The sequence below is a fragment of the Acinonyx jubatus genome, chromosome F2 (genome assembly GCF_027475565.1).
Source record: "Acinonyx jubatus isolate Ajub_Pintada_27869175 chromosome F2, VMU_Ajub_asm_v1.0, whole genome shotgun sequence".
Lineage (NCBI taxonomy): Eukaryota > Metazoa > Chordata > Mammalia > Carnivora > Felidae > Acinonyx > Acinonyx jubatus.
Genome location: NC_069394.1, coordinates 9,226,471 through 9,252,099, shown reverse-complemented (window position 1 = coordinate 9,252,099; position 25,629 = coordinate 9,226,471). Strand labels below are relative to the sequence as shown.

At 39.7% G+C, this 25,629-nt stretch overlaps 2 protein-coding genes and 1 non-coding gene across 20 annotated transcripts in view; 1 reads left to right on the top strand and 2 right to left on the bottom strand.

Moving 5' to 3' along the window:
• The window catches only part of TMEM71 (transmembrane protein 71), a 36,659-nt gene extending 33,642 nt beyond the window's left edge, over positions 1–3,017 (bottom strand). For 4 of the 7 annotated variants that reach the window (XM_053208455.1, XM_053208456.1, XM_053208454.1 and 1 more), the window contains exon 1: positions 12–2,278. The gene's annotated coding sequence lies outside the window, so the exon portion shown is untranslated. Of the gene's footprint in view, positions 1–11; positions 2,279–2,728; positions 2,786–2,846 lie in introns of those variants that run through there. The other 3 variants (XM_053208462.1, XM_053208458.1, XM_053208457.1) reach the window with 3 other exon arrangements.
• The window catches only part of PHF20L1 (PHD finger protein 20 like 1), an 85,935-nt gene continuing 62,531 nt past the window's right edge, over positions 2,226–25,629 (top strand). For 6 of the 12 annotated variants that reach the window (XM_053208446.1, XM_053208445.1, XM_027063882.2 and 3 more), the window contains exons 1-4: positions 2,228–2,522; positions 4,644–4,760; positions 21,696–21,867; positions 22,013–22,097. In XM_053208446.1, the coding sequence (XP_053064421.1) occupies positions 4,678–4,760; positions 21,696–21,867; positions 22,013–22,097 (340 nt within the window). In that variant the 5' untranslated portion in view covers positions 2,228–2,522; positions 4,644–4,677. Of the gene's footprint in view, positions 2,523–4,639; positions 4,761–21,695; positions 21,868–22,012; positions 22,098–25,629 lie in introns of all 12 variants that reach the window. The other 6 variants (XM_053208441.1, XM_053208448.1, XM_053208444.1 and 3 more) reach the window with 3 other exon arrangements.
• On the bottom strand, positions 8,302–8,374 carry TRNAK-CUU (transfer RNA lysine (anticodon CUU)). The gene has a single exon. It is a non-coding gene; the product is annotated as a tRNA-Lys (tRNA).

The window sequence follows — 25,629 nt, the reverse complement described above, 5'->3', positions numbered from 1 at the left end:
TTTTGACCTACCTGAATGGTCGGAGGGAGGTTCAAAGTCATGCATGACCTTGGGCATTTCTTCCAGGTATGGGACTGTACTGTGCCTCTTAGGATGTCTAGGCAGCCCTTGTCTGTCCCATTAAATTGCAGTCGTGCCCTACTCCAACCATGTGACAACTAAAAATAAAGTCCCCTCTCCATTTTCAAAGTGTCCTTTAGAGGATGATATTAAGTTCATTGAAAATACTCAGCTGTACAATTCACAAGCCAGGAATCATTTACCAAAGACCTTGTTTCCATTTTTTTTTTCTTTCAAGTTGTGTTATTGGAGCTGTCCCTTAATAAGTCTCAATTAAAATGGGATAATCATATTTTCAGGGTAGATTGGCAAATTCTCAACAAACAGTGGAGAGTGGATAGAATCTATATTATCCTTTATATATGTATTTTATTTAAATTACAAACAATCTCGAATTTTCAGTGATGTCAGCAACAGATATTTCTTTTTCACTTCCTGGCTTGGGGGTCAGCATGGGTTCTGCCAGGGTTTGGTTAGTTAGCTCTAGCCTGAAAGTCAGAAATTTGGTCCCTGGCACTGCAACTGCTGCTGGAGAAAATGTTCCTTATTTTGAACATCACTAGCAGCTTCTCATACACAGAACTCAGTGAGAGTCAAATAAATGTAGCTGAGAATAGCATTTTAACTGGAAGGGGAACAGGGAAGTGAGTTTCTGACATTTCCATCTTACTTAGTGTAAGGTTGACTCTGCCTCCAAAGACTCATAAGGTGAGTGTATCGGTCAGTTTGTGTTAGCTTATGCTGTGTAACGAACAACTCCCAAACTCTCAAAAGCTTAAAACGGCAGATTTTAATTTTTCTCCTTACATTTACATATCATTTGCAGATTAGCAGTGAGTTATGGGCTCATCACGATCTGTCTAGAATCTGGGTGGCTAGAGCAGTCACCATCTCAAATATTGCTTATCACTGTGCCAGAGACAGAAATCTGGGTGAAGTGCCTTTTAAAATTACCAGCTAGCCATGACAAAGCTCACTTCCAATTTCATTTTATTAGCCAAAGCAAACCAAATGGCCACACATAATTCTAAGGAGGGCACAAAGGGTAAGCCTGTCATGTATCCAGAAGACTCTGGAAATATATGGCATAATGCATTAATGACAACCATGATGGTAAATTTCCCAAACATGGGTTGGGAGTTCAGATGTTGGGCAACTCCCATACAAGACAAATGTCCACTACAGACTGTCTTATTTATATCTTTTCTACGTATTGGCATGCTCACTCTAGCTCAGTAGCTATTAGTAACACAGTAAGTACTGAATGAATGTCTTTGGAATAAAAGGATGTGAATATAGTTGTTTAAATTACCAAATCTGACTATAATTAAAGCTTAAAGAGATACTTTGCTATTTTAACTCGACACTGTAAAGCATGATAAATATAAGTGTTATTAGTATGCAATGTTGCATTTAGAAAGCTTGAGATCCAGAGTGGTACATTGGGAAGAGAGAGAAAAAAGATTTTCAGCTCAACATCGCTTTGAACGTGTTCACTAGTTGGTTTCCACAGTGGGGAACACTTTCTCCTGTGCCTACTCCAGAGTTTGGTACATGGCAGATATACAATGAAACTAGTTCTGCCATCATTACCTGGGTAGTCTTGGGGAAGTCACATCAACTTAGCCATAGGTTCTTTACCTGCACAACACACACAAGTGTTAATAGCTACCTTTTGTATTGTAAGGATCGCCTATACAATAGAGAACAATACAATTGGGCGAAAGCAGTTGTCATGTAATGTACTAATAACACAGCACCTGCCACAGAGTGTCCACTCAATAGCTGTTTGTTGACAGGGACAGCAAACATTCGCTCTATTCTTATTGTGGAATGGGATGGATATCTAAGAAATTGCGTAGTGTAATTACAAAAGTTTGCCCAAGTGCTGGGGTTGAGCTTTGGCAATCTGTTTCCCACCAAATCAACCATGATAATACTCAATGGGCCCTGTCCTCTTCTCTCAAAGGTCAACAAACACTTCAGAACTCCTAATTGGCTCCCGGAGCTCGCTTTCCCTCTTTGCCTAATAACGGCCCCTCCCGCTAGCCATCAGCCAACTGCCGCCAAGCCCCGCCTCCCAGGGGTACTCTCCAATCGGAGGCGCGGCCTGGGCCCAACCCTCGCGAGTCACGTGACGCGCCCAGGCCCGCTTCCGGCGCGTCGCGGGCGGCTGACGTCGCTGGGCCCGGCGTCGCGTCAGGGCTGGCCGGCGGTGGCGGCGGCGGCGGCGGAGGCGGCGATGGCAGCGGACACTGAGCGGGCTTGAGGGCTCGGACCTGCTCCCTCCCGCGCGACCTCGGGCCCGACCCGGCGCTGCGGTCCCTGCTCTCTCGCCTCCTGCTTCCTCCCCGGCCGCTGCCTGGGCGGAGGCGGAGGCGGAGGCCCGGGCTGGCCGCCCTGCTCGTGCCCCGGCTCGGCCCCGGACGGCCCGGCTGCTGTGCGGAGAGGAGGCCGAGTCGGTAAGAGGCGGCGGCGGTGGCGGGGGCCTGGAGGCCGCCTGGATCCCGTCTGGCCGCCCGGGACGCCCCCGCGCTGGTGTCTGTCTCAGGCCCGCTCCCCTCTCGAGTCCCTCCCCGTAACTCGCCGCCCCTATTGTCTAGGCGCCGCCGCTCCCTCTCCCCCTCCCTTCCTTCCCCCGCTGCCGCGGGCCGGACGGCTGTCAAACCTGGAGGCACCTCCCGCTCTTCGCCAGCGCCGTCTGAGCCCTTCCAGCCCGTCTCTGCCAGCCGCTCCCGCCCCGCGTCAACCCCCCTCCTTCTGTGGCCCCGCGGCCATTCTCTGACCTTTGCTTCACTTTCTCGGTGTTTTATCTTCTTGCGAATTTTCTCTTCCCTCCCAGTTGTCATCTCCTCCAAGTTTAACCATCCAGATAATTTTTTTTTTTTACCATTCTTGTTCGCTTTCTTTTCTGTTTATGTTCCTCTCCGTTCTCTCTGTCTCCTTTTCTCTTCTTGCTTCACGTACCCCTTCCCCCCATAGACTGTCTTACTTTGTCTTTTCTTTATTTCCGATACCTCCCCACCCTCGTCTCTCCACCCAAGGAAGAGGAAATCGTGCCTCATCCCAAAGTATCACTGGGAGTTTATAGGTCTTAACAACATCACTTTTATGGGTTCGAGGTTTTGTTGTAGAAAATAGTGTAACTGGTAAACTACCCCATACTGAGTTCTTCTTCTGAAGAACAGTAGAAAAGGTTAGATTTCTACACAAATAATTTAAGTAACTGCCTTGTATGTTACATACGACCAGCCTTTTAAAAATAATTCATGCTTTTGTCCCTTTTGCACCAAATACCCTCTGACCTAGCTTCCTGTTAACTTTAATGTATTAATCTTTTTTCTTGCCATGGCCAGAGGATAGTCTCCCCTCCCTCCCCAGGAGTATTTAGGTTTGAGTTTACATATTTTTATGGCAAGTATTGGTGCCATGTTTAACCCTTACCTATTAACAGAGGTTCTTTCAAAGAGGAAAGGACAGTCGGTTTTTATGTTTACTGTTGTTATCTTTTGTCTCTTTTGAATTGTGAGAAAACTATTAAAAAAAACCCAGAAAACAGTTGTGTTTTCTTTTTTAACCTGGAGGAGAGCAGCATCCTATTAGTAATTCTAAATATCACGAAGGTTTTAGGGATCTCTCTTTTCCCCCAAAAATTGTAGGTTTGCGTTCCTGATTACCGTTATGTTTTGGTCTAGCCTATCTCAAAGTGCATCCATATTCCTAAAGTACTAGTTAGTGACAAAGTCTGCTTCAGGTGTTCTGGCTGTCCAGTGTGGCCAGAAGGGGAGTAAAGAGCCTACAAGTCAATGATCTAGAGAGGAATAGATAGTCCTTGGTAGTTTGTTGTTTGTCTAAATGTTACGACCACTTTTATTCGTCAGTGTGGGCGCTATGTTGAAATAGAGCAGAAAGAAATTCTTTAGTTAAAAAAACCCATATCATTGTTGCTTATTGAACGTGAAGTGTAAGGAAGAGATTTCCGACGCCACTTTGCATGTTCAATTAAAATTACTGACTCATTTGCTACCAAAGTGGGAAATCGCAGGTAATGAAGAGTCCTAATCACAGGAATTATTATTGAAATTGTCACTGGCAGAGGAGTGTGCTACTGCTTCTTCCTTCTTTGTGCCTTATCTAGTGTCGTGTGCTATGAGGCACTCACACATTGGTTGAAAAACTTGATTAATTTGTACCCTTCAGAATTTCAATAGTCCCATTCCAGAACCCTCAGGTGTCTTGATTTGTCCAAGACAAAAAACAGCTTCAGCTGGTGTGGAGAATTTTCTTGCGTATTTTCAAGTTCAAATCTAAAGCACGTTAGCCATGAGCAAGTTTTAATGCTCATCTGTTCTTTTGAAGTGGTTCTTTTTTATGTCCTTTCCCTTAATTCATCATCCAGACTGCCTGCAAGTTGCACCGTACTTTACCTATAGATGTTGGTACTCATCATTCCCATTTCTTTAAAATTTGGCAGTTATTTTAGCTTCTCGTGTGGGGTTTTAAAAATTCTGTCTTACTCCCTATGCATTTTATGCATTGGAGTCTAACTTTTTTTTTTTTTTTGTTCCTTCCTCCCGAGGTAGTGAAAAGCAAATACGGAAGAAATAGGATCTCAAGATGAGTAAAAAGCCCCCAAATCGTCCTGGAATCACTTTTGAGATTGGTGCGCGTTTGGAGGCCCTGGACTACTTACAGAAATGGTATGGAAAACCCGGAGCCCTTGACCTGAAGCACCTTATTGGTAGCCTTAGAGTTGTTTCTCAGTTGCTCTTCTGACCCTGGCAGAAACATTAATGTGGTCACGTTTTAAGTACCCATGCACTTTTTTAGCTTTCCTACTCTTCAACAGGCTTTGCAGGTTCAGCATGCCAAAGCTATTTGTAGTCAGAATCACTTTAGGTATTGGGAACTGAACTGAAAACAATGATCTACAATATGAAGTAGAGAGAGCGTATCAGTACCCTTGTGTGCTTACCATGAGCTATGTTGGGGGTGGAAGGGAGGGGATTAATTTAGATAACCCAAGATTTGGATAGAACTTGATATAAATCTCTTTCCTTGGCCTGTGTCAGAGGTAGTCTTTCAAAATACTGTGGTTGATGGTTATGTTGAATATGTTGATGGTTAGCACAGTCACTGCTCGTTCACTGTCCCATCTAAAATCAAAAACCAGTTTACATCCTCTTTTCCCCAGAGGGTGGTGAGCTAAAGGCAGGTTGTTACTGTCCTGTACTAAATGGGCAGCACTTTCAGACCTTTTTAAATTTCTTCTGTTCTGGCCACGTGTGATAAGTGGTGAATTTAAGCCCCTAACACACCCCTAAAACAGCGGTGTAGGGATAAAACCATCACCGGAAAGGAGAGAAGGGGAAACAACACACAGGGGCACCGGGCCACAGTAGAAATGACAAGGATTCCCTCGTTCTCCTAGGGAATGCTTTCCTCATTCTCCTTAGCTGCCCCTAGTTCTCCCTGGGTGGAAGTCTGTTCTTGCCACCCTCAGCCCACTCTCTGAGAGGGGCATTGGAGAGCTCCTCTGCAGGCAATGCGGTTGTCTGGCTGTCTTGAAGCCCGTCACTTTGATGAGGGATCTAGTGGCTTAGCAACTCCAGGACTCTGTCCACCAGACTTTCTGACATTTTCTCTCACGACGACTCCCTTCAAAACATGGCAGGCATTTTATAAATGCGCTTTTGATGGACTTGCATTATGTCAACCTCCTGAGTTGGCAAATGGCAGGCAGAGAAATCTTGTTTAGTCATGGTATTTGACTTTAGACCAGTCTGGGATCTTTGTCTCTTAGTATCTGGCTTTAGAATTCTGCACGTCCCTGATTCCCAGGTTGACGGGCTCTGTCGTAGGCACTGCTTTAGGACAGTTTAAAACTACAGTCTGACGTGGGAAGGCGGTTATTTGGCCCCATGCCTATAAGGTGCATCTCAGAAGGTAGTTCTTTGTAGGGGACTTAATTGTTGTTTCCCATCAGGTGGAGAGTGAACATAGTAGTTCCCAGGTGGGGTTTGGGAATCACCTGGGCCTGGCAGTAGCCTCTCTCCTAGTCGTGAAGCTAAAAACGGTCTCTAGCCATGGTGGGGTGCTCCCTGGGGGGGCACATGGGCTCCTGACTGAGAAGCGCTGCCTTGGTCAGTCAGTAGTTGGCCCTCTTTGGTTCTCATTTGAGCCAAAGGAGCTTTTTACTCTGAAGGCACACTGGTAGATCTCTGCTCATCTTTGTCTCTTAAGTTTTGGGGTTTTTTTTAAACTAGTAGCTTTTGAATCACTAGTTAATTCATATTAACGTATTTTCTTAGGCCTCTCAACTGACAAAGATGCAGTTGAACTAGCTTCCGGTTTTGGACAGGGACCCAGTTTATTAATTTTCTTAGAGGTTTCCAGGGATATTAACATAATTTCAGCATTAGTAAGAAATTTGCTTTCAGCGGTGAAATGTTTTCTAATTCAACCATTGTTAAATTGATGGCCCCGTAGTTAAAACGATTATAAAAGAGAACTACTTTAAAGGGGAAGCCCGAAAGTGCTTTTAGAGTACTTGGAATTTGAGAGGAAAAAATGATCATTGTAGCTAAGTTTTTCCATGGTCTTTTGCTTTGCACCAAGAAATTCCTGAGTGTTTAGGCAGTGTGATAACATGCATACGTAATCACTGATGAAGTTTAGCTTTCATTTTAATGACTCCAGTAGTAATGGTGTCTTTAAAGTACGTAAACATCAACCAGAATAATCTTAGATGATAATCAGTGAAACATGTCATTGATTCGATTTTTGTGAGCTCATTTATATGAAGATTTTAGTATTCTGCTATGGTTGGCTCCTTAATTAAAAAGGAATGAAGAGTATTGTATATACATATTCTAGGTAGTTAAATAATTTTCTTACTGTGACTTTGTTTATTAATGTTGGTAGTCTCAAGAACTAGGTAGCTTTGGGTGACCCCTGTCATTTAGTATTAAAGTGCTTTACTGTAAGACAACTAATTGTTAAGATTTAGTGGGTTTTAGATGGGCACGAAAAGTTCTACGAGACACAGTACTCTTTGGCAGACTTTATTTTTAAATGAGGCAATAAACCTTATTCTTTGTATCATTCCATTTGGGTCATTCTGTATTTCATATAAATGCTACAGTTTTTTGCTTGAATGTCAGGGAAAAGTGTAGAAGGATTATTTGCGTGTTGAGAAACCTTAATATTTTTGGGAGGAGCAAAATAGTTAATCACTGAAAATTTGCTGAAATGATTCCACTTTCACCCCTCCCTCCCTGTTTTCTTTCCTGTTCTCTTCTGTTGCACCCATATAGAATGCTTCATCGTCCATATTTACTCCGTACAGCTGGGAAAGTATTGGGTTCCTATTTGACATAAGTCAAATAGGCATTGGACAGGGACGGACATGTAGGGGTGCAGATACTGCTTGCCGTCTCTGCACACAAGACATTTCCAGTAAAGCCATGTGTCTCTTATGAAGGAAATAACATCACGTGTTGATAGAGAAGTGCGAAGGGAAAGTGGTGCGAGTGGAGCACCCAAAATGTCAACATGTCCTGTATGTAGAAGATGTGTCCTATATAAAAAAAGGAAAATCGTTATTACTGTGTGCCCTAGACGTAAAAAGATAAATTCTGAATTAAGTGGGCAGAAATCAACAGAAATAAGCTTCCAGTTTTAGGTTTGGGGGTAGATTTGATTTCATAGGAAGATACAATCCTTTTCGTATGGAAAGTACATGATTACTGCTTGAGCAAACCATATTACATTTTCTTTAAAGTTCAGAAAGATATTTCATCCTTGAAAATACAGTCTATACATTTTTTAAAGTAGTGATTTGTTACTTTTTGTTTTCAAAGTCATTTTAGAGCTACATTAGGAAACTCATTGATAGTTGGATTACCTATGAACACTCATGAATGTAGGCCGTAGGAAGCCATTGAGAGGCCAGCTGTCTTCAGTTACAGTATGTGATTTTTGGATTTCCTATACTGACTAAACCTAACTCCTGCTGAGTAGTTAGGTTGCTTAATTTTTAATTAATTTTCTTTGATTTTTAATTTTTAATTTTTAAGTTATTTTTGGGGGGGTTGCTTAATTATAAACTGTTACAGTTTTACGTAAAATAGTTTAGTTTCTCAACAGCCTTTTAATTTAAAAGACTTTTGTAATATTTATAGCTAATACAGTCAATCATTTTCTTTTACTTTTTTAAATATTTTATTTTTAAGTAATCTGCACCCAGTGTGGGGCTCGAACTCACAACCCTGAGATCAAGAGTCACATGCTCTACCAACTGAGCCAGCTAGGTGCCCCCACAATCAACCATTTTCTGTCTTACCTCCGCAACCCCGGTGTATTCAAACTGTGACATACCAGATTTATAATCTCTTGAGTGCAGTAACATCATAAGAATGAAAAAGAATGCAGGTGGTTGATACAGGAGTATATTTGGAGAAATAAAGTTCAGAGTTGACGTTCTGTTGGAGATACTGGAAGTGAATTCTAAGGACAAACAGGTAGGTCCAAAGTCAGACTGTCACTTTCTGATCCTGTAATATGGATAAGTCCTTGACTTCAGTTAGTGTATCAGTAAAATGGAAGCAATGTTACTGTCTTTTCCTTAGAGGATCATTTTAAGGATTAAATAACGTGTGTAAACTTGCTTCAAATTCTACAAAATAGTGCATAATTATAAAGCACTGAAGTAAATACAAGGGAAGAGGGAGAGTTGAAAAATAAGTCTTTGAGGATCTGAAGACTTAAGTGTGTAAGTTTTTAAATGTAGCTTTAGTATTGAGGTGACAGTGGCCTGGAACGTACGAGGAAAATCATGTCATTGTAACCAGCTATAAACTGTCTTTTTTGAGGTGATAATGAAATGTTTTGTTACTGCAGAGCTTTACAGTTGATAAAGCATCCTTGCAAATATTAGAGTTTCTAATTATTCTGAATATTGGTCAAGAAGAAAAGTGATAACGTCAAACTGGTTTGGACTACTGACTTAACTTCTGTCTTTTGAATGAAATTGAAATAGTTACTCTGTAGCAAGTGATTTAGTTATGAAGACAAAGTAAATATGCTCTGAAAATTTGAAATATAGAGTTAATTTAAAATATTCAGATAAAAAAATAAAATATTCAGATGAGTTAATGCACTTCTGAAATTTTTTGGAATATTTCTATTCTCTTCTAGATATAAAGGAAAGGAAAATGAAAAAAAAAAATGCGGAGATATCTCCAAGTATCAGAGTTTGATAGAATAGTGTGAACTTGAATTGGCAAATGCAGTTTCCACACATTGGGAGTTTTTTGAACTGTATGGAATGTTTGCAAATGTGAGTTTTTAAAATGCTCACAAATAGAATTTTAATAGAGTGGGAAAAATTGAGGAAATTTAGATTGTAGCAAGTACAAATACTTTCTAATTTGAACAAAAGTACATATTTTCTGAATAAAAAGGGTTGCTTTTTTCTAATTGAATTTAGTTATTCAAAGGCAAATATTAATACAAGTAAGTTGTGTTATCTCTATTTGCAGTAGAAAAATGTTCCTGGGAAGTAGTAATGTAGACCAAATTTTAAAACTCAAGTCATTTTTAAATTATATTAGTTGAATTCGAAGTTTGTAGAAACCTTAGGTGAATAGTTTTAAAGTAGGAAATCTTTTGCTAATATGAAGAAATTTTTTGTATATTGGGTTTCCCTAACTCTGTATATTTGAAAAGGTTTGATTCTTATTTTGAGTCACTACGTACCTTTGAAAACCTAATTTTAGCTGTAGACTCAGCAAAATGTACAGTCACACTTATATACCCCCAAAATGGAATTACATCATATGGGTGGTCATAGAAAATTTATCCAGGGACTCCAGATTAAGGACTCTTCTTGCAGAGAATTTCAGATTGAAATCTATGTGATTTTTTTTTTAATTCCTAGAGTTTTCTATTCAGAAAGTCCCAAATTTTGAATCTTAAGATCTAAGTGAGTCCTCATTTTCGTCATCACATAGGTCTGCATCAGTGCACAAACGTAGTTTTTTAATTTTTACAATTTTCGCCAAAAAAACCCCTATAAACTTTTAAGGGTAAAGATCTCTGTCTCCCTTCTCTTCCCTCAAAATATGGTGAAAGCAAGGTCAGATGCAGGGGCAGAGTATATGTATTTATTATTCTTGTTTTTACTCTGATGTTCTTTTCATTATATTGATTCATTTCCTATAGAGCTTCTTGTTATTTGCTCAGACTTTTTGCTCATCCTAGTTTTCTTGGAAGGCAAAAGAAAAGGAATATTGGAAAACATAAATTACACTGGAAGTCAGAAGATGTGAGTTCTGGGTGCTCTTTGACCATGAAGTGTGCTGTGTGACTTTGGATAGTTCCTTCTCTGCTCTAATGTCCCTAAAATGAGGGTGTGGCGTTCAGGTCCCTTGACATAGAAACTGAAATTTCTTTGATTTACTTTCCATCAATTCAGGGATGATAGATTTTTATAATCTCACTTTTCATTGGGTAAGTGATACAGACTTCAGGCAAAAGTAAGACCGTAGAAGTCCTACGTAGTTTGTTCAAAACTGCTGGTCACTCAAAGAAGAGAAAAAATGAGTTGACACAGTGGAGAAAGTTGAATCTAGTTTGGAACAAAACGATAGTTTTGAAGTTTTGGGGGAGAGTGGTATTGGGCACATGGTTGTCCTTTCTCCAACCTGCTCTCCCGCTCATTTAAATGCTTTTCATTATTTAATTTTGAAATTACTTAGAACCATAACTATTGGCTTAGAAAAGTGTATTTAACCAATAGGATGCCCTAACTCCCTAACTTTCCATGTGTTAACAATTCACTAATTGATTCTCTTACAAAATTCATGGATGTTGTAGTTTTGAAAGTGATTCAGGTGAAGTCTAGAAGCGTGAGCTTTAGCAGCCTCTGATTCACCTACAGGGTTTGTTACACACGCATCACTGGGCCAACGCCCGCAGCTCCTGAATCAGTAGATCTGCACTGGGGCCCAGCAGCTTGCACTTCTAAAACGTTTCTAGGTAATGCTGGTGCTGCTGGTCTGGAGACCACATAAGAGGTTCACTGGTCTAGGGCATACAGAATTGTTAGCCCAAAGATAAAGTTTATGAGGTGGATAGCAATGGAAATGGTCAGGATTGTTTTTGAATTTATAGTCTGTTGTTATTATGTTCGTTGGAAGAAGTAAAATATAAGTACATTGCAAAATGATGCATGATTCAAAAACCATTTTTTGCTGTTTTCCAGTACAGTAGAGTATATTGACCTACATGTGCTTTGACAAAGTGCTTCAGTTTTCTTGCTTTCTTTCTGCTTTATGTAATCTCCACCGCTACGTGGCTGGATAGTTGGTATTTAGGTCCGTGTTGACAAGGGGCAAAAAGACCGTCTATGGTTATAGTTAATTATGGATTGCTGTTGTGAGATGATAACTTCTATACTGATTCAGGATATATGGGAAATATTCAGTATGTCACTTGAGTTTTACAAGGAGCCTATCAGGTCTGGGACACTCTTTGCCGGTTTAGAAATGATGTGTCTCAGGTTTGGAGATATTAACTGTTTTCTTCCAGCTCATCTAGTTAGAAAAATCCTCCTGTACCCAGGTTCTTTTGACTCTCAGTCTTATGATCTCGTTACTATAACCCATTGCCTCATATATGGACACCCTGGAGTTTGAGCCTCAGCTTCAGGGGGTAAATGGGCTCAGTGCTGATAGGCTACCTTCATTCCTGACTTTCTCTGGTGACATGTGTGTATCTGGTGTTTAGAAGGGCCCCAAGAGTCCAGCATGCCCACGTTGCTCTTGTTCCATGGAATTATCTTCTACAAGGTAGGTTAATTTCAGGCCTATCTGGCCTAGAAACTCTCCCTCCCAAGCTTACCTTCAGATCAAGCCTTCAAGCTAATGATTTCCTAGCTTTCTTCACAAATGTGTAGTAGTGTAAAGTCCAGGAACCTTGGGCTTATTGTAGTGTGCCCTCTGTGTGTGCATGTGTGTTCATGTAATGGCAAGAGTTGGACTGAAAGAGAAGACCGTTGTATTTGCTCATCTGACATTTGGTTGAAGGTCAGCCATTGTATATCACATGCATCCAACTCTATTCATTACATCATTCCTGCTGAATATTATTATGTGTTGTGAGATTTTACACTTGCCACATCAAATTAGATGCTACTTTATTTTGTGATCAAAGCTACTAGTTGGGAAATAATTTATCTGGGTGATAGTCAACTCTACTAAAGAGAATGGCTGGCAGTTGTAGTTTTGCTGAGGAGACAGAACTGCTATCTATAGATGCTGATAAGTTTTTAACTTTGTTTTTAATTGATTTTTTAAGTGAGGGGGAAAATACTAAGTTTTAAAGATCAGTGTAATTTTTTTTAAAAGCAATTAACATGATACTGAAAAGGCAGTTTAGTTTTGCTATTTTTCATAAGGGTCCCAGTTTTTAGTTTTTCTGTATGGCTTTTTATTTTGAACAACTATTGACCATCCCTGCTATCACCTCCCATACATTATTAGTCATCACGTAGAACTTTTCTTTTTATTAAATTGGAAATTGACATGCAAGTGTTATGTTGTTTCAGTAGCTGTAACTCCTCTTTGAGAGAATTGTTGCAGTGAAATTGAAGAAAGAATGTGGATATTTATTTAATATTCGATGTGTCTTAAAAGTCTGTTTTTTCACCGCAAGAAAGCTAACCTTCTTGAATTAAAAATAAGTGTGTTCCTGGTTTATCATGGTTAGGGAAGGTACCAAAGTATCAGTACTTGCATGAAATAATACGTATGTACAAGGCCTAGCCCCTTTTACTCCTAAAGGTGCCCAGCAAAGTTTATTGAATTTTGACAGGTTTAGTAAAGAATGAGCTCAAGAATTTTGGGGCTATCATGATATCTGGTTACTGTTTCAGAAATTTTTGGCAAATGAGTTGTGACTGATGGGTTGAAAACTAAGCGTAGGATTATATTTGTCAAACTAGACTAGTAAATTTTATTTTTCAAGTCACCTAGTGTTTTTCTTAGTTCTATAGCAAATCATCCCCAGGATTCCTATCTTAATTTTTAAATTTATAACAATTTTGAAACATCCTAAAAGTTAAGCCACTTGCTTTTTTCAGACTCCTTCATTTTAATGTGATATTTTGTACTTAGGCACAATTGAGGTATACACCTTTTGGGAAATTTTAATAATAAAGCAAAAGAGCCTTTTTGTGCATGGGGGGGGGGTGTTTTTTTTTTTTGTGCAGTGATAAAAGCTGTTTTCTGTACTCTTTGGGCTAACAAAAATCAACTTTAGCCATTTTGTATCAAAAGCAGAAGATTAAAACTGAATTTACAAGAAAAAGTAAACATAATATCTGATTTTCTTATTATTTTTGTTTTCAGTACCTGTCAGTAAGAGCCCCCTATATTTGAAACTGCAGTAAGTGTGATAGGTGAAAATCATCAGTTGGCAAGATGCACAATATATATTGAATGTCTTTAATGTTAGACGAACCTCATTTCAGGGATGTACCACTTAATTACCTTTTTTTACTTGAGCAAGTTACTTAACAGTTCAGAGCCTCTATGACCCCTCTGTAAAATCTGGGAGCAATAATAGTACCTAACTCAAAAAGGCTCTTTGGGAATTAAGAGAGTGCATCTTAAAAGCTTATCATGGTTTGTGCCACATGGTAGGCACTTAGTAAATGTTAGCTTTAATTATAATGACAGCATGAATCTAGTGGGAGAGGAGTCCGTGTAAATCTTTAAAACTTCAACCAGTAGGTGTATAAACATGTATAGTTCCCTATAGTAGTAAAATAATTTTTAAGTCTGGAATATTAAGAAATAGAAACTGAGTGGACCTCAACTTGCTAGAGTTTGGGTTTTGTGACAAAATTGAGTAAAAAAGGCGTTTGGTCCTGTTAGTCTGAACAAAGTATATAAAGTACGTAAACTTTGGGTACAATACTGGTGGAATTTTTTGGTGGAGGAGGAAGGGAATTTTTGATAGTCTGATTGATTCTTGTGGTGGGAGTTGGTAATAAGTAGAAAGGCCATGGTGTAGGCATTTTGATTGATTAAAACTGACTGTGGATGAATGTACGCGTGGCAGGAGATTCAGGTGCTAAGGAGGTAGAGGGGAGTAGGACTTTATATCGAGGGATCTGAAATGAAACCTTAATTTGAAAGGTGGCGGCGTCACAGTTCTAAAGGAACACACGTAGCTAACTCTGATCTTACCTGTGTGTTGCTGCAGAGGTGTGGACAGGTAGGCATCAGGGTGGTCTGGCAGCTTATACTGGACACGTGTCTTGGGGTGGATGCCTCTGAAAAAGCGACCTGACGGGTGATGTGATGAGACACTTAGAATTCTGTGTTGGAGAAAATGGGAGTTTGACATATAAGCTATTAGCTGAATGTTTTGGGAAGTCTAGATTCTTTTGTATTTACACTTCATTTTGGAATGTCAAGTTTGGATAAAAAGAGTTTTGTTTTCAGTGTGTTGTTAAAGTGTGAAACAAATTAACACACAGTATCTAAAAGCACTTCGTCTAAAAACACTGGAACACTAAATGACATTGTTCTTGTAGTTTAATCAGTGAGTGGAATGGGTGAGAAAACCCTTTTGAAAATTACAAAGCAGACTAATAAATTTAAAGTACTCCCAAGAAGCTAAAATTTTAAAACGTTTTTATTATTTGGCAAATAATCCTAACAATTGTATGTAAGGAAGTTCTTACCTCTGTAATTCTAGTTCTTCTAAGGTGTTTCAGTCATTTTTTACGACACTGTGTTAGAGTTTCTTGCTTACAAAGTGCTTATCCACAAAACTGTTTGGAGTTGTTAATCTAACTCCCTAAATTTCTGCTAACATTTAGATTATGTGTAAGGCATATTTCAGGTGTGTTTCATTTTTTAAAAATCAGAGACCTGGGGTGCCTGGGTGGCTCAGTCGGTTTATGCATCCGACTTCGGCTCAGGTCATGATCTCGTGGTTCGTGGGTTCAGGCCCCGTGTGGGGCTCTGTGCTGACAGCTCAGAGCCTGGAGCCTGCTTTGGATTCTGTGTCTCCCTCTCACTGTCCCTCCCTTGCTTGCACTCTGTGTCTGTTTCTCTCTCACAAAAATAAATAAACATTTAAAAAAAAAAATTAGAGACCTACTTTAGGAGAACATCTAATTTAGGTACTGTTTTTGTGTGCTTCTGTAATATATCTTCAATATTCTAGCTATAACATTGTATTGTAATTGAGTTAATTTATTTGATTCTCGTTTTCTTTTCCTTCCCTCCTGAATTTGAGTTTATTGATTGGAATAATATCTTACTTTTATTTGTAGCTTTATTCCAACTTCAGAGTCTGGCATGTAGTGAATTAGATACTCCCTGTTTGTTGAGTTAAATGAAATGAATGAGGAAGTGTCAGTTTTTAGATTTATATAACTTAGAAATTTTATTGTCTTACCAATATAGACAAAAAATGACTTATTTAAAACAATTTGAATAACTTATTGGGGCAGAGTTTTAAAATCCTTTGCCTTTTTGGGGGTGCCCGGGTGGCTCAGTTGGTTAAGCGACCGACTGCGGCTCGGGTCCTGATCACGCAGTTTGTGAGTTCGAGTCCCGCGTCGGGCTCTGTGCTGACAGCTCAGAGCCTGGAGCCTGCTTCGGATTCTGTGTCTCCCCCTCTCTCTACCCGTCCCCTGCTCATGCTCTGTGTCTCTCCATCTCTCAATAGTAAATAAATGTTAAAAAAAATTAAACAATAAATAAAATCCTTTGCCTTTTTGATTAATGTGGTACTTACTCAAATGATTAGTTAAATCTCAGTGAATTCTGATGGTCTGTAGGACATTAACAATGTAGGCTGACCTTGTTCGGTGGATCGTTACCTATCAATGAGTAGTTAACAACTCTGTCCTGTGGCTTAAGTGCAGGAGATCCTTGGCCCTGAGTGTATCAAGGAATTTCTCTTGTCATGTCCTCATGGTTTGCCTTTCTTTATCAATACAGGTAAAGATCTGGGTATTACAAAGTAGATGACAAATCAGAATGAGTTCAAATAATGTTTAGTTGTTTTACTGTTAATATATTCAATATATATATATTTTTTAATAGTTCCATGCCCATTATTTCTTTATTCTTCCAAGGATAACGGAGCACCTGTGGTATGAGTGTTAATAGATAATCTTGCCTTCCAGAAGGACTTTTTGTTTCTGATCACGGACCCCTTTGAAAATCGGATTAAAGTTGGGAATTCCCACTTCAAGAGAATATTGGCACATATCTACACCAAACAGCATTTTGCGGACAGTCTCAGGGCCTCATGGTCTCCTGATTTAGTGAGTGAATCAGGACCTGCCCATGTTAAACAGTTACCAGTGTACAGGAATTCATCTGTAATGGTAAATCCCATCTTAGATTTCTCGTATTCTCCTTGTGTTTTGACAACACTCAGGAGTCAGTGCTGTAGGGAACTGATGCAGTGTATTCAGTGTATAGCCAACCTCTTTGGTCAGCATTTGGTTCTTAACGGATTGCGGATTGGTCCAGAATCCACAGATACTGCTATGCTGAATGATCTTGTATAAGTGGGAGATCCCAGTAACAGTGTTAAAATGTTGGTATTCTTAGGTGAGGCAATAAAGTATTGTAAGCATTCAGAAAAGGTGAAAATGATTTTTATTCTTGGTGATGGATTTGTTCTACTCTGTAGTTGTAGCCACAGTTTAACTTGACCATTGAAGTCTTTGACTATACTAATTCAGAGAGGGTCCTGAGAAATCAACCAACAGATTATGGTAGTAGAATTGCTTGCATGAAAATACCGTTCAGTTCAGCAAAGATCACTGTAATATCTTCTCAGAATTTCTGAATGCTATTTGTTTCCATTAAGCCTAATAACCAGTTTTAGAGTGGATCATTTTTCATAAGTTCGTTATACTTGCTAGGAATCAAGTGCGAAAGACATGAAGGTGTGGCAGACAGACCTAGAGCAATGAAGGCAATTCCTTGTTTTCCACACAAGTGAAGATCATTGAAGCAATGCATGCGTTGCAGAGTGGGATTCGAATAGGGAGGGTAGATAGTGGAAATTTGATAGGGTTGTGCAGTAACTCATGATAAGGGGTGAGAGAGCTCTACGTAGAATTTTGGCACTGAGGAATCATACTTCCCTCTCTTTTGAACCCTTAAGAAATGCCAACCACGGTGTTTTCTTCTTATCCCTCATTGAAACCCCAGTTTTTCCACTTCTCAGCTCTTTTCCCAAATCATTCATAAATGTCTGGGACTCAGCCTAATCACTGTTCTTTAACACTTTTCCATGATGTAGCCTTTAAAAAAATGGCAAAACAAAAACATTGTCACTACATCTTCCAAATTCATTAGAAAAATTTTACATTCCATTCACACTCAATTATAATGAAAACTAAATTGTACATCAAAATGATTGTGCTGTAGGTCAAGATAGAGAGGCATTTGTAAATACGTTTTTTCAATGTTATTTTTCATTCGTTGTGTGTATCAAAGCATTATTACTGTAGGCCATTTGCTAGAATAGGGAAATCACTTCTTTATATAGAACTGTCTATTAATTTGCCATTTTGTGCATTTGACATGTATAGCAGAGATCTTGATGTTGTTGTTGTTTTTTTTTTCTAAAGTATAACTGATAACCAAAGTAAGGGATTTCCTGTTGTTTCTAGAATGATGGAGCATTTCATTACTTTGCTATTATAGAGCCCTTCAGTTTGAACCTAGCTAACAAGTCCAATCTGATGTCCCACTATTCTCCTTTATTCACCCGATTGCTTGTTTCGTAGTCTAGCCAGAAGAAGCGGTTTCCTTGAACTGCCTCCCAGTGTCTGGTCATGAGGTTCTTGAGGACAGAAATGTCATTCTGCTGGTCTCTGAATCCTCATTATCTGGCTGATTGCCTGACTTTGGCTTTAAGTAAATGAACACTGACAAACTGAAAGTGTGTATACCTTACCTTTGTTTGTACCAGGCTCATTAGGTCTAAGTCCTGGAGGCTGTTACTAAGACCGATGTAGATTAGGTCTCCCAAGAACATTCAGTGCACTCCCCAGTTTTCTCTGAACTGTTAATAGCATCTTATGGAAAATTTTTATATATACTTAGCAGTTTACCATATATGATATAATTACTTTGATACGGGCCTTATCCCAGTTCTCCTGTAGGCTTTTGTGCCAGTTGGTTTTGGCTGCGAATGCTCTGCCATGTGTATTCTTGGACAGTCATCTGTGAAATGGGGACTGTGTTATCTATACCTTGGATGGTTACCAGGATCCAAGGAGAAAAGGTATATAAAGAGTAGTTGACACTCAGTAAGGAAAGAACAGAGAGCCTAACGTACATGTAAATATTCTGAGTCATCTCTCTCCTTGTCTGACTCTAAGCTAAGCTCCTTGAAGACAGCAGTTAATTATGTTTCCTTTTTACCTACCAACAGTGCCTAGCAAGTTCCTTAATCTTATTAGATGCCCAAATATGTGTTGACTGAATGAACAGAAATTCAGTCATTGTTAATAATGGTAATATTTATGGCTCCTTTATTTAAGATTCAGAATTTGATTAGTAAACATTGTAAGAATGAAAAGAGATACGAATCTTGGGTATGTGTGTTACTTATTTAATTGTTGGCTTTCATCTGAAGTTTACCTCTCCATCTCTGGATAATTATGGAAAGAGTATAATATACTGTAAATTATCCTGAAGCACTTCCCCACAAGTCTGGTTGTTGCATCAGGCATCCTGTCAGTGAAACAGAATTTGAAAGATTTTAGGAAAACTGTAAGATACTTAAAAGTGCAGTTCAGATTTAAATTATATGAACCTATTGAGATTCTGACTCTGTGCTGAATTCAGTCATGTTATGAAAATAAAGATGTGTTGGACTCTTCCTGTGGACCATTTTCACTTTGAGAAATGTTTTAAATATGTGGAGTTGTTTACATTTAGAATTTGAAGGAACCTAGAGGATAAACCCCTAATGTTTTGCCCAACAATAAAAAGGTGTGATAATAAACACGTGGAAGTATAAATTTATTCATTTTTATAGTTGAAAGAAAATCTCTTTTTATAGTGGTGAAGTGGCTGGTGAGCGTTGGAAAATAAACTAAAGGGCAAACTTACCTCTAGGCTTCCCTCGGCGCTGTTGACAGTTTTTATGTTGTAAAAACCAGAGGAACAAAACCATACAATCAGAGCAGTGTTGCAAGAGACCGGCATTACGGCACTGATTCTGAGTGGGTAGGGTCAGTGTGTTCACCTTGGGGAGTATGTTAGTTCCCTGGGTTTTGGGGTTTTCTTGTTTTTCTGCCTTTCTTTAACAGAATGTTTCCTCATCCACGCCGCCCCCCGCCCCGAAAGACTAAGAGTAAGCTCTAACTTAGGGCTGTAAGGTCGACAGCCTTCTTAGTTATGAAGAAACGTGCGGGTGGTCTTTAAGGTCACTTCTCACTCATTCTGAACTTTCCCCGAATGGCGGCTGGTGCTGTGTCTGTCACTCGGCTAGATGCTGGGGGATGCAACGATGGACGTGACTCTGTTATTCCTTGAAGCTCACAGGCCAGAGTAGCTTCTAAAATCAAGTCCCTTAGATGTCTGCTAGCACGAGAGATGTTAACAAATGTTCCGTGATAAAAGGATTACATATTTCTTTAACTTCAGTACTAGTAAATGTTTCATCTCTCTGTTGTTGACAAGACCAAGAAGTCTTTCAATAAAGAAAAGAATTAAACTTTTTAGCCAGTATTTTCCCAGGCTGTTTAACCATCAGACCCTTTCTGTGTGTCACCGGTCTTAACGTTGCAAGGGCTGTAAATGCTCTGCAGCACACGGTTTGGGAGCCTGCCCTGAGATGGTTCTGGCCAGGTGGGTGCAGGGAGGGCTGCAGGGGCAGGGGGAGGGGGTTGCACATTCAACCGGGTCTGGAATGAGGAGTAGAAAGGGGAAGGGGAGGCCGCCCAGGGCTGGGCCAAAAGGACGGAAGGTACAAAAGCACGAATGTTTGACCTAGCGTGGGTGCGTGGTGTTTTTGAGGAGACCCCAAGTGGGAAAACCCAACCTACACCGGAGCCAGGAAGCTACCCCAGAGGAGGATTCAGGGCTCTTGGAATGCTTAAGAAGCTTTGAATAGCATGAGTGATACAGAGCTTATAGTCATCAGTTCCTGAATTTCGAAGCTCTGTAAGGTCTGTCGTGCTTATGCTGAAAGCCAGTGTTCTGTAGGGAGAAGAAAAATTCCAGATTTATCACAAACTAGCAAAAATATGAAATAAACTATTAGGGCTGAATCATCTATGTGCTACTGTTGAATTCTTACGGTTATTTAATGATAGTTTTTAAAAACTTTTGAGTCATCTGTGAACATTTAATACAGTACATTAGGAAGGATGAGGCAATTTTCCTTGTTGAAAGTTTCAAGTTAACTAATTTCTATTTTAGATTTTAACGTAGGAGAGTCATCACACAGAGAGACAGAACAATGTACTGTTGTTTTTATATTTTAGAATTTAAAGTTTAACTGAGCTTTTCCCCTACTATCATTAATGTGCATTTTATGTATTTATTTATTTATTTTTAGTTTTTGAGAGAGAGAGAGAGAGAGACAGAGTGCAAGTAGGGGAGGGGGAGAAAGAGAGAGGAAGACGCAGAATTGGAAGCAGGCTCTGTGCTGACAGCTCAGAGCCTGATGTGGGTCTTGAACCCATGAACTGCGAGGTCATGACCTGAGCTAAAGTCGGATGCTTAACCGACAGGCATCCAGGCACCCTGATGTGCATTTTAAAATATTGGAAAGTACAGAGAAATAGAAAAAACAAAGTGATTTTGTGTCATAAAGAGACAAATGAACATGTTGGTATATTTTGCCAGACAAATTTGTTTTACTTATAATTCTGCTGAACACAGTGCTGCTACTTTACATTTCCCTATGTAAATTTTTTGCAGTACCACATTTAAAGACTATAATTTTCCATTCAGTGGGTATGCCATTGTTTGTATTTTTTTCTAACCATATTTTTAGGTGGCTTGTATTTTCTTTATTAATGTTGTGTATGTATAGTTCCAGATTTGTAATGATTGAGTCAAAAAGTAGCAATCTGTTAAGGCTCTTAAAGTGTGTTTTCCAATTAAAAACAGTGCAGGTAATTTATAGTTCCACTGGGAATGTATTGAAGTATTTTTTTAAAAAACTTTTTTAACATTTACTTATTAATTGAGAGACAGAGGGAGACAGAGCATGAGCATGGGAGGGGCAGAGAGAGGAGGAGACACAGAATCTGAAACAGGCTCCAGGCTCTTAGCTGTTAGCACAGAGCCCGAGGCAGGGCTCGAACTCACAAACTGCGAGATCATAACCTGAGCCATCCAGGCACCCCTGAAGTATTTATTTCACTGGATATTGAGACCAGACATTAAAGACAAATAACAATAAAGCAACCGTTGTTGGTTCAATTGTTTAAAAATATGGACCATATCGTTTTGTTTATGGATTTAACGGTAAGCAGTGTTTTTAGTTAAATTATCCTTTTTAATACTTTGTGTAAACAAATGTAAGAATTTTCTCTTGATGTGAAGCTCCTTTTTATCTTGGAGGTATCCGTCACGGATTGAAAAAATCGACTATGAGGAGGGCAAGATGTTGGTCCATTTTGAGCGTTGGAGTCATCGTTATGATGAGTGGATTTACTGGGATAGCAATAGGTTGAGACCCCTGGAGAGACCCGCATTAAGAAAAGAAGGGCTAAAAGATGAGGAAGATTTCTTTGTAAGTAGCAATCTTCTTCCCGTTTGCTAGATGTGTAATGACATATTCTAAAAGGAATTCTGTTAAATATTACAAACGCTTGTTTTTATAAAGGAAATGCTTATTTATTATACATGGTATTGATCTTAAAAGTTGTTTAAAATAGGATTTCAAAGCTGGAGAAGAAGTTTTGGCTCGTTGGACAGACTGTCGCTATTACCCTGCCAAGATTGAAGCAATTAACAAAGAAGGTATGTGTTTGAAATGATCTTAGATTTAAAATGGGATTGATAGTAAAATTTAACTGTTTCTAATTTTAATTCTTGTAATTGTCACCACTGTTACTTCTGTCTGTCTTATACTTAATGAATTGCCTGCTAATACTCTTTTCTGGGAGTATTTCATTGTTACATATCGTATAGAATAACATGATACATGATCTGCTTGCCACCTAAATAAACTGTTTAAATTAGAAGTGTGAAAGTTGGTTAAAATTGTTCAGCTTTTAGTTGACAGGCTTATATTATGTGCATTTTATTTCTCCTTCTCTGTTTCCAGTTTGCTGGCCAAGTTATTTTTATGAGCAACTCATCCAGAGTGTTAGGGAAGGTTAAGGATACAGGAAAATTCAAGTCAGTTCAACTTGGAAATAAAATACAGTACAGTGTTTTTTCTGAGGAAAGAGTGTGGGAATTTATCAGTTTGAGGATTTCCTTTATTGCCTTTTTCCACTGCCCCTTTTTTCTTAGTTTCTGTGAATAATTGAAAGGGAAATTTCCCGATAGCCTTTGTGGCATCTAAACATTCATATTGAGCAGAAATTACTGAACTGACCAGTGATGTTGAAAATAACACAGGAATCGGGTGTGTTCGTGTGGCCAAGGCTAATAAATCTGTGGGGCGGATAACGTATTTAAGAAAACAGGACTTGAAGACTGAGGAATTTGGAAAGGCATGAGAATTCGTATTTAAATTAGTATTGGAACTATGCTTAACTATTTTATTTTTTAAATTTCTTGCTTAAAAATCTCATTTTAATAAGTTGTGAAATACTTGTAAGTATATTTCCAAGTCAAGAATACATCCATTTTCTGTAACAATTGTTTCTTAAACTTGACCACTCATCCGTTCTGTTTACTAAAGAAACACACATTGAGTGACAGCTTCTTTGCAAGAGAAGGATTTAAGTAAGGGGGCACTTTAAACCCGAAAGACAAACAGGTCAGCTAAAGAGGGAACGAAAGGCTTTTCTGACAAAAGAAATGAAATGGCATATTGCAGAAGAATAGAAGAGAGGCCCGCTGCTTTTTAGGAACTGCAAGACTTCGTTGTAACTGGAGTGAAGGAGTCCTTTGAAGGGAGTAGAATATCAGAAGAGCTGGGAGAGAGAAGCAGGGATCTGCGAATGGAATGTCTTGTAATCTTGCTACAAAATTTGACTTTTTTTGGAGGTGATGGGAAAGAAACGTGGAAGGGAGTTAAGCTGAGGATTTAAAGTAACAACAAACTTGAGAAAACATGGGAGGTAAGAGGAGACAAAAGAGGAAAACATTTAAAAAGAGACATATTAAAGAATGTTAGGTGTGAAAAAGCAAATCAGTGTTGTCTACCAAAAAATTATGATACAACTTTATAAAGCCCTATTCCAGTTTATTGTTTTAAGGAATTGAAATAACAGATATGGCTATGATTTTACCACCACCAGTCACCTTCCTCCTGCAGGAGTTGAGGGACGTCTCTGTTAGGTTTGCAGGTTACTTTTCCTTTCCTGGTATGCTTCACCTCACTGTGCACTTAGCTTCTTGAGAGCTCTGTTACGGAGCCCATGTTCCTGTGTCTAATACACACGGGCCCTCCAGGTTTATAGCATGTGGGCAGTCAGCAACAGGTTGTGGAAAGAAAGGAGGCAGTAACGGATCAATTCTTTGGGATAATTAATAGGATCCACCCAAAATAAAAGAAGATGATGCAAAATTAAACAACAGTCTCCGTTTTATATTTTTAAAGTTCATGTTTATTTATTTTGAGAGAGAGAGAGAGAGAGATTGAGAGAGAGGAAGTGGGGGAGGGGCAGAGAGAGAAGGAGACAGAAATCCCAAGCAGGCTCTGCGCTGTCAGCACCGAGCCTGATGCGGGCTCGAATTCATGAACTGTGAGATCCTGACCTGAGCCTAAGTCGAGAATCGGACGTTGAACCGACTGAGCCACTCAGGCGCCCCAGCACTCTGTATTTTGATGAAGAGCCGTTTCTTTGAGTGTGGAGAGCTCTGACATCTTGTCTCTGTGCTTATACTCCTTGGGAGTGTAGCATATACAAGTACACGTGTACACACACATGCAGTGCACTCAGAAGCAGAGCCGTCCTATTTTGTCCCATCCCATTTGTCCATGGGCATAGAGCACAGAAAATTAAGCTTGTATTCGTGGAAGAGTGGTGACGCTCACTGCAGTCTCTGCCGTTTTGGGAGCAGTTTGAGTGCACCCTTAGTGAAGTGTTAGCAGATACGATTTCTTTTTAAAATATCTCCACTAGAGGTCTTTATTTTGTGATTTCTGTATGTCCCACGTGACGGATGAGCCTGCCCGCCATGTGCATTCTCTCCCCCCCTCCCCCGCCCCCGCCAAGGGAAGGCAAAGGCAAAGGCAAAGGCAAAGGAAGCCTTCAGGAGGCCTTCTGTTCACTGTAAGAGCTAAACAAAACCTACAGTTACGAACGTTTACGTGTTTGTAATAAGTCTTAGAGAAGTTGAAGAGGAGGGGCGAATGTGTAAACCAGAGGGGATGGGGAAGTGTTCATGTCATGGGTGGGATTTGAAGAGCTGATCCTCGAAGAGTAGGCTGAGGGAGGAAAGGAGGAAGGCATCACAAGGGCGGCACCGGTGTGATCAGCAGCAGGGAGGAATGAGTGCCCGGCTGGGGTGGCGTGGAACCTGCTCTCATCTGGAAGGCGGTTCTTGCAGGAGGAGTTCAGGCCGTTGCAGGGTGGCGGTGGTCAGGTGTCAGGTGCACGTGGGGTTCGGTAGTCTCAACGCTTTCTCAGTGTCTTTACGTCCTGGTTACTCAGCTCATCAGTTTTTTTCAATGACTTGGGTTTAGAGCCTTATATGTGCAACACTGTGAATTATGCTAATCACAGAAAATATGAAATGAAATGATGTTCACATTACAAAATTAAGGAAAATGTTTTGTAGATATATGTCTGGTTTGGTGCCAAGTTCAAAGCCAGTGATACCAATTTTGACACTTACTGTTTTGACTTGTTTTGTAAAGGTCCAGTACATGTTTACTTAAAGGGGCTCTCAGCCATCATTTGTACAGGAAATGATAGAAGAACGTTGGAATTTCTTAAGTATAAAATCTACGTAATTTATGCTTTGTGGCAGTACTGACTTTTATTGACTTGAAAGCATGGACTCTGTGGCAAAACCTGAATATACCTTGTGGTTGTCATTAAGGCAGGGTGTTGAGTCCTGAAGGCAGGTTGAGTTAGTGGGAAAGGCCTCGGGATGGGGGGTTGGTTACAGCTGTGCTGCTGTTTCGCTGACTGCTGTGGGTGCAGCGTTCAGCCTCCCTGGAAATCAGTGTTCTGATCTGCACAGGAACACTTTCATGTAGATGGTCTGTAAAGTATTTTCTGCTTAAAAGCCTGTGGATCTAATTCTTATTTACCAGTTCACTAATACGGTGAAAGGAATAATCTTTTCCTGAATAAATGATTTTTCCCCCATATCAGTTCTTTCTCTCTGTTACTTGGAAAGAAACTTCCAAAGAGAGCAAATGATA